The following is a 12,885-nucleotide window of genomic DNA, read 5'->3' on the forward strand; positions in this document are numbered from 1 at the left end:
CGGCTATTGATTTTGTTTGCTTGGTCCCGCAGTATGGCTTTACCATTCTGATCTGATAAATAATTATGCTGGTTCTTCGAATCGTTAACGATAACAACTTCTGCTGTCCCGAACCCAGGGGGAAATCTACCAAGTTATTGGCTACCAATACCTGGCTAGACCCGTAATATCTTGTCTTCAGAGTACCAGTAGGCTGTTGACGACGACGTAGCTCAAGGAGCTGCGTTGTTACATGCAAAAAGTGGGATCTCCAACGGGATTTGGCGGAAACCCCGCAACGGAAGCTGCAGGTCTGTGATATATGATTAGTGACGCACACGAACGTACACGTGCAGCCTGCATGAGTGGTAGGAGAGCCATGTATTCAGGTAGGGTGCGCTATCTAGGCTAACGAGCGTGGCAGCGCTTTTATGGTGTGCCCAGCGCTGACTAAGCTCATCTGGTCATGTGATGCCAAGATCTATCTACTGCAACAATTAGACATCGGTGGCTATCGGCTCTGTGAAATGAGGCATCCGGCTTTAGGCAGGTCGTGCAAAAAGAAACGAGTGTGAAATATAAAATTGGGGGGAAACGCCTGACAAAGCGAATGAACAGAATCGGTTTCAGGACAGAAACTGACTTTTATTGGAAAAGGCGCGGTAATTGTTTACATTTACAACAAGACTCGTCAATTAAAGCCCCTTCCCCTGGCGCCCAAGTAAGGATATGGTCGTATAATGTAGAGTGCGGTTCGAAAGGAGAATATAATAGATGGGCATCCGGAGTTCGAGTTTATTTTCTTATACGAGCCTGAAAGCCCTCTAGACTAGAGGCTATTCTAGGCTGGGTTTGCCGTCATTTCAGGAGCTTTTAAAACCCTTTCATACCGGCGAGTACTATCCCTGCGTATCCCCCCCGGGCGTCGGAACGTCAAAATCAAGCTTTGTTCCAAGCTAACTCTCAAGTCGATAGTCACCCTGCAATCATTCGTTTTACCTTGTAGCAATTGTCTCACGGCGATCCGGCTCTCGCAGGACCATTGGGGAAGCGCACCGCAGCGCAACTGCGTTCGTTCCCGCCCTTTTTTCCCTTGCCGAGAACCGCCTCGGTCTTCAACGGGATCATCATCCATGTGGTCTACACCCTCCTGGTGGTTATGCGATTTCTCCAGTTTCCGCACAGGGGTTGTGGGCACTTACATATTCTCCAATCTTTTGCCGTGTATCGTTGTCGCCAACAACAAACTTCAACTCTTGAGCTTCTTGGGTGACCCTTGTTAGCACACTGTATGGTTTTCTTTTTGCATCTGAATGTGGACAAATCCATGGGGTTTTGCTGTCGAGGCTTGTCAGGAGCGTCTGGTATATTGTCATGCATGGTGGGAAAGCGACTGTTTTGAAATAGTATCCATTTCAATTTTTGACTTTCTTCGTCTGTGGTTGGGATCACAGTCTGCCTGATCAATAAATCAAACCCATCTGATCTTGGATAAAGACGACAACCAATAACAAAGTATCCATGACCGTGCCCATATCAATAGGAGCTATCTATGCCTCCCTCAAGTCACCACAATGCAGACCAAAAAGGTTCAAACCGAGCGACGAGCGAGCGTGTCGCGCTTCGTGAATCGAATCTTTTCCGATGCGGTCCGGGAATTGCAACGACTAGGGCAGACGGGTATCTGTGTTGTTCACATCAGACTTTCCACATTGCCGGGTTTCCGAGTCAGTTGGTTGACGAGTATCCTGTGGTAGTCCTGACTTTGGCTTTGGGGTCCAGGCACACATAAAAATGATTGGTAGTCTTTGAGCCTCATATTTGGGGGTCGTGATTCCTTAACAGACGGGACTACGAACGGCTGAGCCTGAACCAGATGCTTTTGATTGGATGGCGGTTGGAACGACGGGTTTGCGACGCATAGCTGATGAGAGACAGACGCTCATCGACGGTCCAACCATTATCATCAATATTGGGTCTCATAGTCAGTATTGCGCTACAGGCTGATTTCGATCATGTCCCGCAAACAAACATCCTCAAAGGAGGTGGGATATTTATATAATATGCCAAAATAGTTAGCAGCAGACGCTATCATTAAAATCATCACCACGTTTCTCTTGATCGTGCCCTCCACCATTTATTCAACATTCATTCTCATAACTTCCAGTGCTTCGTCTCTACTTCGATCCCGAAGCACTCTTTTCCATCTCGGCTGCAATCAGAGCAATGAGCGCAGCACCGACACCAGAGCCATCTTGAGTCAGCCCGATTGTGATTTGTTGAGCTCCTTTCTCACCGATGCCATCGATCACCCTTAGCGCCTCGTAGATCATGTCGGGGAACTGAGGGTAAAACTGGAAGAGACTGCCGTCGACGCCTATGTCGATCTGCTCACCCTCCCAATCCGGGTCCGTCAGCTTGCCCGTCTTCAGGACCACGGCGGCAACAGCAACCGCCGAAAGACGGGCTGCACGTCGGCCAACCGCGGCAGATATAGCCTTGAAGGCCTGCGCATCCTCGATTGATACATCAGTGAGACCAATCTCTGAGCCGAGCTTCTTGCGAAGTGCAGCAAGATCTGCAGTGTTGTCCTCAGCGGCGTCTGACATGATGGCGCTATCGACGCCGTATTGCGTGAACAGCGACGAAGCGCTCGAGTTTGCGTGCACCTGCTTGAAAAATTGCACCTTGTCGTTCTTGACCAAGTCCACAATGGCATGGCGCAGAATCTCACCGAGGAACATGCCCGATACCCGCTTCTCGAACATCTGGACGCCAGGATTGTTGCTTTCGCGGTCCAGGTTGATGTCCCATGGTGTGCTGGGAAGCACGTTGAGCTGGTTGTCGAAAGACCCCCACTCGGCATTTATGATCATTTCGCCCGTTGTGTCGACGTAGTCGGTTCCTTTGAGGCCCTTCTTGATGTTCTTGTACTTCTCTATGTATGCTCCGTTGGTACCCGTTCCAAAAATGGCGCCAAGAATGGTTCCCTTTTTGCTCGGCGATGTATATGCGCGAGCCATGAGGGTACCGACAGTGTCGTTCACCAGAGCTGCCACCTTCACAGGCAGCTTGAGCTTGTCAAGCTCGGCCTGAAGCAAGGCACAGACGTCCTTGCCGACAGTGTCATCGATGTCAAACCCCTTGGTCCACCGGATCAGGTTGCCCTTGTTAATACCAACCTGGTCGACCGGGAAGCTGAAGGTGAAACCCAGCCTGAAGACATCCTCCTCACGATATCCATTGGTGGCGCTGGTGGCCTCTCGACGGCGCCTCAGCGACTCAAAGTGATCCTCGTGGTGATCCTTAAGGAAAACCTCAATCTGCTTGGCGAGGAAGGCAAAGAGTTCCTCGGAAGTCTTGGCAACCATCAGCTCCTTTGGAATTGCGACCTTGTTGAAGTTGAGGTCGTACGTATTGTCGCCATTGAGATGGACCGAGCAAACCCTGAAGTTTGTTCCGCCAAGATCGACCGCAAGATACAGACCCTGTCATTATTGCAGAAGTTAGACGCAGGGTCTTGTTCGACCTTGGCATATTTTGGGCTTGGTCTCTACAGGTGCGGGGAGTGCGCGGCTAAGTAGCGTGCGGCTACTTCTACGTACCTGTTCTTTGCCAGAAGGGACGGCTGCCACATACGTGGGAATTTGGCTTAAGCTGGTGCCATCCTTAGCGAGACCCTCCTCTAAATGACAGGTCGCCGATTTGTTAGCCCTGGCCTAGTCTACATAATGGATAAAAGCCGCATAAAAAATATGCTACAGAATGGCGCCAACCTACCCATTTGGCGGAGGAACTCCTTGACTCCCTTGTTCACATCGTCGTCCGTGTACTCGAACTGGTCGACGATGCGTTTTGTCTCTGCTGCCAAAGGCATCTTGAGGGGTCTCGAGGTCGGTGCAGCGGTGGGAAATGGCTGATTTTCGCAGACAGCTGGCTCGTCGATCGTTGCTTGTGCGGCTGGCGAGTGTAACACGCGCAGGAAAGGATTCACTTCGAGCAATGTTGAGTACTGCAGCTTTGCGTCACGAAGAACAACTTGAAGACCCTAAACAGAGACGGGAGGTATTGGTTTTTAGCAAAGATAAGAAACGGAAAAAAAAACAACCTTTGGGGAAAAGGCCCGAATATGCCGGAGAGTTCAATTGAACCTGGGAGATCAAAGTAGCGCATGCGCCAATTTAATAGCAGGACGACGTGCTATAAATGCGGGGAGATCCAGTCGCACGAGGCCAAGCTGGTGGGTGATGATGTTATGTTGACCAGGGAAGGTGGGGCAGTATTGTTGGAGGGACGAGAAAGAACCCATCCAGTAGTCGCTGCGATTACTAAGATTTGTTTCCTTGGCATGGAATTGGCTCTTGAGTAGAGGGAAATGTCGTAGTGCTGGGGCTGGGCAGGGTGGAATCAGGCACAGTAATTACATCCAGGGAAAAGGGGACAAGGAGCAGATAGCAGATATCTGAAAGAAATTTTTGAGGGCATTACTCACCACAGCTAGTATCAAAAAACCAACAGTCACAATATGAAAAATGTTTCGACTTGGTTTTTGACTCTTTGTATCCGTGTCTGCCGTTGTATCGGCCATACCGTTGCCCACCTCCATGTGAGCCATCTTAATGTCGCTCCCTGAGGTCTGATACCAACTGTAAAATATGCAGTCGGCCGCGGCGTCAATTCCCGGAACGCGCCCCAGACGATAGAGTACCAAGTCGCCTCTACAGTGTACGCGTATTGGTGGCCAGCCTTTCACGGCTGCAGGACGCTGTCGACGTGGCTTTTTCTCCCTACTGCAAGGACAGGGTTTCAGCAGTGCGCCGGAGTGTCCCTTTTTGGTGGCTTCGAATTATCGTATTAATTGGTGTATATATATATGTCCCGATAGGCGTTAGGTTGGCCGTCGCTATGTTGTGAAGAGGTACCAGAAGGAAACGTCGACGGCAAACAGGAAAAAAAATAAAAAAATAAAGAATGTGCCGGGCTGTGTTGTGCAGAGAGGCGCACCACGTCCAGGCCGTAAATCCCGGAATGGTTCGATCGCTCGAGCGGCACGGCTAGGCGAAGAGCATGCAGCTTAACAGCACAGGAACACAATGTTTGACTGTGCTCTTGCAAAATTATGATTACTGTAGTTAAGGAAGAAGTGCGAATGCAAGATGACAGTAAAAAATAAATAAATAACAAGATAGTAAATGGCGGAGAGAAAGAACTTGGATCGCTCAGGCTTCACCGACACAATTGCTGCAATCTCTGGTTCCCAGGTTGCCGACACCTTGTCTCCTCCCTGGTCTGACGCAGTAAAAAGTGGCGGGAAAGATCAAGATCGAAGAGGGGAAAGGGGGATGACGAAGGAATTCTACCAGGGGTAATTTGGGGCAATGTAACGGGAGCTTCGTTTGGAATATCAGCGAAACAATGACACAATCTCCAGTGCTGAGGATTGACAGAATGCAAGTCAATAGGAAGAAGAAAGAGAAAAGTTTCTGTCTTGTGTCTATCTTCGGAGGTTTATCGCTCGCTTGGCTCAGGCCTCTGACGAAAGCCTTCGCCATTTTCTTGTTGGGGGAAAAATAACAATCCAATCTGCGCTGTGGGGTCGTCATCTCCTCATTTAAAGGCGCCGCCAGCTTGGATCCAGTGAGACAAGATCGTCCGTTTACCATCAATGCCTCCTCTCCAATACCCAATATCGCTTGACAACGCACGTCAGGCATGCTCCAGTTCGGTTCCCCGCGTTCTCCATCGGAGCAAGGCGTAATCATTCAGACGCCACGATCAAAACCCAATTGCCAATTGTTCACTACGGAGCAGACCCGGGAAATTCCCTGGGTGGAGTTAGGAGCTGAGCGCCCGTCAATCCGATGTGTCTACTCATATTACTCGCAGTCTGGGGGGTTTGAAACGTGTATGGAGGCACTTGACGATTTCCACGTTGTCTAAGTCGAGGTTCAACACAGAAAGCGAAGGATTAGTTCGTCTTTGTTGTTCAATCACATCCGTAGGGTTGCAGTTTCAATAATTGCGCATAAACAATTGTTTTGAGATATATTAGATCACGTGGCACCCCTGAATCTAATTGGAGCTTATTTGGTACATATCAGTGCATCATCGAAGGTTATGCATGTCCGAGGCCAGCCGCGAACCTGGTAATTTGGATATTGGTTCAAATTCTGTTGGCTCTTTTTGTAAACCCAGAACATTGCCATGCTCTTCAGGGAAATCGATACATTTTCTACGCTTCAAAATCTGCAGGAGTCGAAAAGTTTGAAACAAGACCCCATGCGTGTAGGCGACTCCATGTAGGGGCCGCCTTGAGGTCAAAATATCAAACTAACAGTCGGGGTCTCGACACTTGATTATTTTATATTTTCATGCCTTAGACGAGATAGCTCTGAAAAAAAAAAAAAAAAAAAAAAAAAACGCCGACACCCTTACCGAGGAAGAAGACATGCAAGTGAATATACATGTAACTATATTTATGACAATAACGAAGGCACCGACTCGAGGTGGATGTACAAAACGCAACAAGGGTGCACTACAGTAGAACATCTCTTGATTATGCTTCGCCAAAACTGATGATCTTCCAGGTTTGCCTAGGTAGGTTATGAGTGCATTAGCATATGAGAAAATAAGGTGAGTGTTGCGTGTCTGACTAGTAATGACAAGAGTACAATAATATACTGTCGCCTCCAGCCCTAATTGAGCTCAAGGCAAATTCCGTGGTCATCAGCCGAGCCGTTTGTCGGACGTTGGACTAGTTTGCGAAGGTGTCAGGTTCCTATCACAAGCTGCCATCCTGCCGCATAAAATAAGTCGTTCAGGGACGAGTAAGGATTCCGTAGCATGGCGAGTTTCAGCAACCAAAGAAACCGTGGCTCTTCATGCCAAGATAGGTACCTCAACTTGGTAGTCTTGTCCCATCCCCACCGAGTTGAGGCTCGGGTCGATCCGGTAACTTAATGATTGTTGCACTGACTTGAGCCTTTTCGTGAATTTGTATTCCTAGTTCCTGTTTTGCTATGCAGTTTACTTTTTTTTTTTTCTTATGACAAAGAGTTACAGAGAAATGCTCTCGAACCCTCGAGGCTCGCTAGGATCCGTATGCGGGGCTACAAGTGCGGCTGAGTAGCACCACCGCCTCAATGACATCGAACGCTGGTAGCCCGCAATTGCTCTTGGAAGGACTTGCGCGCTCAGCCACGGGGACAAAAGTCCTACGGACCAGGGTATTGGATCCAGGGCAAAAGTCCTGGATTGGGGTTATCAGGGGACAGGGCCTTGAGGGCCCATGCACGGGCACATTTCGGGACCCGGGCCCCGCAATTAGCCACCATCGCGACGTATGTCTGGGGTGTGCTCTGGCCTCGTTCCTTCGCGCAAAGAATGAATGGTTCCGACCCCACCAAATTGGCGATGCTGACTGTAAGCGGTTGATTGATAATTGTACGAAAGATATCCATATGTTTCAGTGATTTGCTTTCGGCATTCTATATTCCTCCTTGACATTGGAAGGATTTAATGGAAGACCACCTATGCTATACGGAGCGAGTGCATAACTGGCCCTAGTACTCATACATTTCTAAAGTAAGGTACATTTACCAACATTTCTATGCTTCTTGAGTAAGCTGAGGATTGCTTTGCTACACAAGGCCCCCAACCCCAAATGTACTATCAAAAGATTTTCCGCTGCAGGTTACAAATTAGGTGTCTATATATAATAACATATATTTACTACCGAGGTATGCAGCGGTTACTAGTCTAGATCAGACTTAATTTTGTCGAATGACGGTTGACAGAGACAAGCTTGATCACTACTGATGACGGCCTAAGACCCTCATCGATCTAAACAGGCAAAGAGGTAACGGCAAGATAATGTAAAATTCTTCACACCCATTGAGTTCCTGAATGGGATCCCTTTGACAAAAACGGAACGACGGATTAGTGAGCCAGGACGGATGTTTAGGGAGCCATTGGTCAATCTTTGTTCGATTATGCCCGTCATTCCTGTCATCACGTTTCTTAGCTATTGACTTGCGCCAACGTCAGCTTGTCATCTTCACCTTCTGCCTCAAAGAACGTTTTCACACGACACAATCCAAGCAACTGAGCCTACAGAGTAACTCCCCTCGAGGGAAACAAAATTTCCTTCAGTCAACCTGCTCTTGACTTGCTCGCGCACTTCCTCACTGCCATAAATGCGATCTAATGACTTCCATAACCTCTCAAGCTGCCGACGCTAACATCTCGATCCCGACCCCACCTCGTTCCGGCACCTCAGCCTTACCAGCAGTCAGCTGCGCTGCACGTACATTGAAGCTACGTGACGTTTTTGGTTCCCGTCCATCGACAGAAGCAAAATTTGGATTTATCAATTAGCGCTACTGGAAACCACTAGCTTTCTTTTGGCAAAACATAAATAAAGGGAGCTCATCCCCGTTGGGAGCCGACAAGACACGAGAAAACGGAAGATTTCTGCGGAAGTCGGAACAGGATTGACCAGCCAGGGAAGGAGCTTGATTGCTCATCAAGCAGTTCCAAAGAGGTGATCCTTCAAGTCGAACAAGAGTCAGATTCAGAAAGTGGAGATTCGTGCACGGCTGTGCCAGCGGGGCCCCCCACTAGCATTTCCATCCAATAGAACGGCCCTCCTGGAGCTGTCACGACATTTTCGTTGGGTGCTGCCCGTGCTGTGCCGGAAGATAAGGTACGGATGGTACAGCCCCCTTCCTGGTAGTGGAGGTACACCGGCCCGCCTCCAGCTGTTTGCTGCCCTGGGCTCCAGCGATAGTCGTCCTGGGCTCTGAGAATAATAAGGGTGCTTGCTTGTCTGCGTGCAGCACCAAAGAGCACCATCTCACGTAGGACTCGGGAGAGCTCCGCATCTCCTCGCCTCACAACTCGGAGTCGCATTTGACAGAGTCGGCCCACTAATCGAAAAGGCAAAAAACAACAGGTCTTTCGCTAAATGTTAACTCTTCGCTGACATTCAGACACGCCAATTGTGGACTGATTGTTTCACTGATTGGAATTGCTGTCGCTCGCCCCTCCCCCTCATTACCTAACACTAGATAGGTAGGCAATTGTTTTTTTGCCGCCCGGCTGTTGCTTGCTATTATTGCTCGCTCTGCCGCGCATTTTTGCTTATGATAGATCCACCACAGCCTGCCCTGCGTCTGGAATACCAGCCCGCCCAGTCCTGCCCGACCTTTCCCCGCCGTGTTCCCCGTCAAAGTCCTGCCATTTGCCACGGGTCTACTGCCTGCCTCAATTCGACGTTTGTCCAGGACACCCAAGGTGCAGTCGGTGTGGTAGTGCCGCAGCCCCGACGATCCTCAGGTTGACTCGAGTCGACAGAGCGACGTCCTGGTCTGGTCCTGCGTCGGCCTGGTCCCTTGTCGTCGAGCCGTCTTAAGTCAACGCAACCCGGTACCACGCTTGGTGGTCTCCATTTCTCAAAACCGAATCGGCCCCTCCCTCCTCGTCTGTGCTGGGCGTGCTGACACAACCTAAATCTTGCCTGACCCCCCCTTCGACCTGGGCCCTCGTAACATTCCTGCCACTACCCTCGACAAGCGCACGCCACTTGTTCATTCCATATGAGTTCTATGAACTCGCGCTTCAAAGCCTTGGGTTTTGGAAAACGTCGATCAACTGCCAGCATTCAAGGACCCGAGACGCCGGCCCAGCAACCACCCTCGCAATCCGGCACCCCTCCTCCCGCTGGTCCCCCCTCGCAGATCCCACCCGGCCCGCCCCAGCTTCCACCCGTTTTTGCCAACGTTCGCCCTGCTGCCGGTCCTGCGCCCTCGATCGCCTCAAACTCCTCCCAACAGAGCCTGCCAATGAATCATCCGGGCGCCGGTCCTCGCCCGCCTAGTTATACGGCAAACTACCCTCCCCAAGGCGGTCCTCCTCCCCTCGGTCGCCAGAGCCCTCTCAACCAAGGTCAGACTCGCACTCCTCCATCGCAAATGATTGGCGGTCCACCTCCGATCAACACGGGCGCCCAGGGCGTCACCGGCTACCCGCCGCCCATGGGTGGCCCTCCGCCTGGTGCTGGTGGTCCTCCGGGCTATGCTGGTGCCCAAGGATACCCGCCTCCAGGCCCTCCCCAGCCGCAGGGTAACATGCCCCTTGGTGGTCCATACCAAAGAAGTGCTGCCGCCGAGGTTGAAGGTAACAGCAGGAGCAAGGCACAATTGATTGTCGGCATTGATTTTGTAAGTAGACGAGTCTATCTAAGCATGTCACCAGACTTGAGGCTTTGACATTATTGCTGACCTTTGTTATCTCTTCTAGGGCACAACCTTCTCTGGTGTTGCCTTCGCATTCGCGACAAACAACGAGGCAAAGGAGGATATCATTACTGAATGGCCTGGTGCTGGTTCATATACAAAACAAAAGGTGAGATCAGGAAGTTAGCATTGGCATGACAGTGCACATGACAAAGCTGATTGCATGACCATGGTTTCTGCTTGTTTGACCCTGTCTTTCCTTCACCCATCCAATTTCCTCGAGCATCCGGCTAACATTTGACCACAGATTCCCACTGTCCTATACTACGATCAATACCAAAAGGTAGTCGGATGGGGCCCCGATATCGCCGATGCGCTTGCACCAACCGGATACCCTAAACCGGGCGTGCAAAAGGTCGAGTGGTTCAAGCTGCAGTTGATGCTGTCAGGCAACACCTATATCGACCCCATCAACCTGCCTCCTCTGCCTCCAGGCAAGTCGGAAATCGACGTTGCCGCCGACTACCTCTTCAAGCTTCGCCAGGCAATGCGCTCGGCCCTTCAAAAGACCTTGGGCGAGGTGTTCAACCGAGAGGAGCGCAACATCCGCTACTACCTGACAGTCCCCGCCATCTGGAACGATGCTGGTAAGGCTGCGACAAGGGCGGCCGCTATCCAGGCCGGTTTCCTTCGCGATGAGAATGATAACAGGTTGACCCTGGTCAGTGAGCCCGAGGCTGCTGCGCTGTTTTGCTCCAAAACCGGTCTTCTCAACCTCAAGGTACATGACGCTGTGCTGATTGTCGATTGCGGTGGTGGTACTGTCGACTTGATTGCCTACGAGGTTGAGGATGAGAACCCATTCACAGTAGCCGAGTGCACTGCAGGGTCCGGAGATTCCTGCGGATCCACAGCACTCAACCGTAACTTCAGCAACATCCTGCGCACCAAGATTCGCAAGATGAAGCTCCCTGATGGCTCAAAGACTGCTGGTCGTGTATACGCCAAGTGTATCATGGACTTCGAGAACCGCATCAAGGCCGATTTCCGTAACAACGGACAGAAGTGGGCCGTCGACGTCGGTATCGAGGCCGAGTTCCCCGAGGCAGGCATCGAGGAGGGTTACATGACCTTCACCAACGAGGAGATTCTGCAGTGCTTCGAGCCTGTCGTTAATCGCATTCTTGAGCTCGTGCGCAACCAGATCATTGCCATCCAGGCCCAGAACAGGACGCTTCAAAACATCTTGGTGGTCGGTGGTTTCGGTGCATCCGAATATCTCTTCCAGCAGATCAAGTTGCACGTGCCCCCACAGTTCCAGTCCAAGGTTGTGCGGCCCATGGACTCAGTAGCTGCCATCGTGAAGGGTGCAGTCACTGCCGGTATCACAGAGCGAGTCATTACACACCGTGTTGCGCGACGACACTATCTTATGGCAACGCTGCAGCCGTTTAAGGAAGGCTACCACCCCGAGGCGTATCGTGTCCCGTCCCTCGATGGGAAGGATAGGTGTAAATTCACCCGGCAGATCTTCGTTCAAAAGGGACAAAAAGTCAAGATTGGGGAGCCGGTCAAGGTTTCGTTTTTCAGGCAGGTCGCGCCGGGCGCAACGCTCATGTACGAGGATATTCTGTACGCCTGCGACGACGACGTTTGCCCGGAGTACACCAAGGACCCTCGTAAGTTGACTGCTTCCCAGCGCACCCGCACACCAGATTTTCAGGTTAAGAGTGCTAATCATTTTTTTTTTTTTTTTCGTATGGATAGGTATCAAGGAGGTCGTTACCCTCACCTCGGACCTTTCGCGCAAAAACCTAGAGAAGGACTTTGAGCGCATGGATACGCCGCAGGGAACATTTTACAGGGTGTACTTTGACATTTACCTGACTCTGGATGGTTCCGAGTTTAGCGCCGAGTTGGTATGCCAAGGAGAGGTCATGGGACGGTGCAGAGCTCGATTCCGATAGACATTGGAGCGAGAGAGCTATGCAGGTGTTGGTTCCGGGAGCATGGGGAAAGATCAATGTTTGGAAAGATATCATCAAAACGAGGAGTTTCTGTCTTTTTTTATCATATTTCATTCCATCCACACGTCGGTGCACTTTGTCTCACCAATTTCTACCCGCCGACTGAGGAGGCCCAGCCTAGAGAGCTGAAGCTAATGATTGGACGCTTCACGTTCCTTTATCTGCTGGTAATTATGTTGGCAAAGTATTGGTTTCATTCTGCGATGTTTTCACATCGTCTCAAGTACCCTTTCTCGCGGCTTGGGCTTTTTTTACTTCTTTTTCTTGCTTTCACAGTCATTGCTTGTTTCTCAACCTAGATTAGTCACGGCCGCGCGCTACGATAAATTTGATACCTAACGATGACCAGTGCGATGGTGGCTCTGACTTCGGAGCTTGCGTATTGATGACCAGGAGTCCAAGCCTTTTCGGCAATGTGAAGGCTAGTCGTCTTTCAACGAGAGGCATTTCTATGCTCCTTCCTCGAGGCCCTGAGAGGTATACGCGTAGGGAAGTTGATCAAAGGTGAACTTTGCAGCCTTCTCGTGTATTGAACAACACCCATGTATGCGACTGGTGCACTTGCACAAAGACAAGACGGGTTTCAAAACTGGGAAACTGCCCTTTCGACACAAGCAGTTGTCTCTGGATCTAGGGGCCTGGGG

General features: G+C 50.6%; 2 protein-coding genes across 2 annotated transcripts; one reads left to right on the forward strand and one right to left on the reverse strand.

The window, feature by feature from the left end:
- Positions 1-2,156: 2,156 nt before the first annotated feature.
- PpBr36_09448 (uncharacterized protein) lies at positions 2,157-3,856 on the reverse strand (the record flags this gene model as incomplete). Its single annotated transcript, XM_029896569.1, has 3 exons — positions 2,157-3,467; positions 3,585-3,664; positions 3,760-3,856. 3 exons carry the CDS (start codon positions 3,854-3,856, stop codon positions 2,157-2,159), a joined length of 1,488 nt encoding a protein of 495 aa, XP_029744857.1.
- A 5,719-nt stretch (positions 3,857-9,575) lies between these two features.
- Positions 9,576-12,181, forward strand: PpBr36_09449 (uncharacterized protein; the record flags this gene model as incomplete). Its single annotated transcript, XM_029896570.1, has 4 exons — positions 9,576-10,199; positions 10,279-10,383; positions 10,522-11,893; positions 11,982-12,181. 4 exons carry the CDS (start codon positions 9,576-9,578, stop codon positions 12,179-12,181), a joined length of 2,301 nt encoding a protein of 766 aa, XP_029744473.1.
- Positions 12,182-12,885: the final 704 nt, after the last annotated feature.

The sequence above is a fragment of the Pyricularia pennisetigena genome, assembly GCF_004337985.1.
Source record: "Pyricularia pennisetigena strain Br36 chromosome 7 map unlocalized Pyricularia_pennisetigena_Br36_Scf_8, whole genome shotgun sequence".
Taxonomy (NCBI): Eukaryota; Fungi; Ascomycota; class Sordariomycetes; order Magnaporthales; family Pyriculariaceae; genus Pyricularia; species Pyricularia pennisetigena.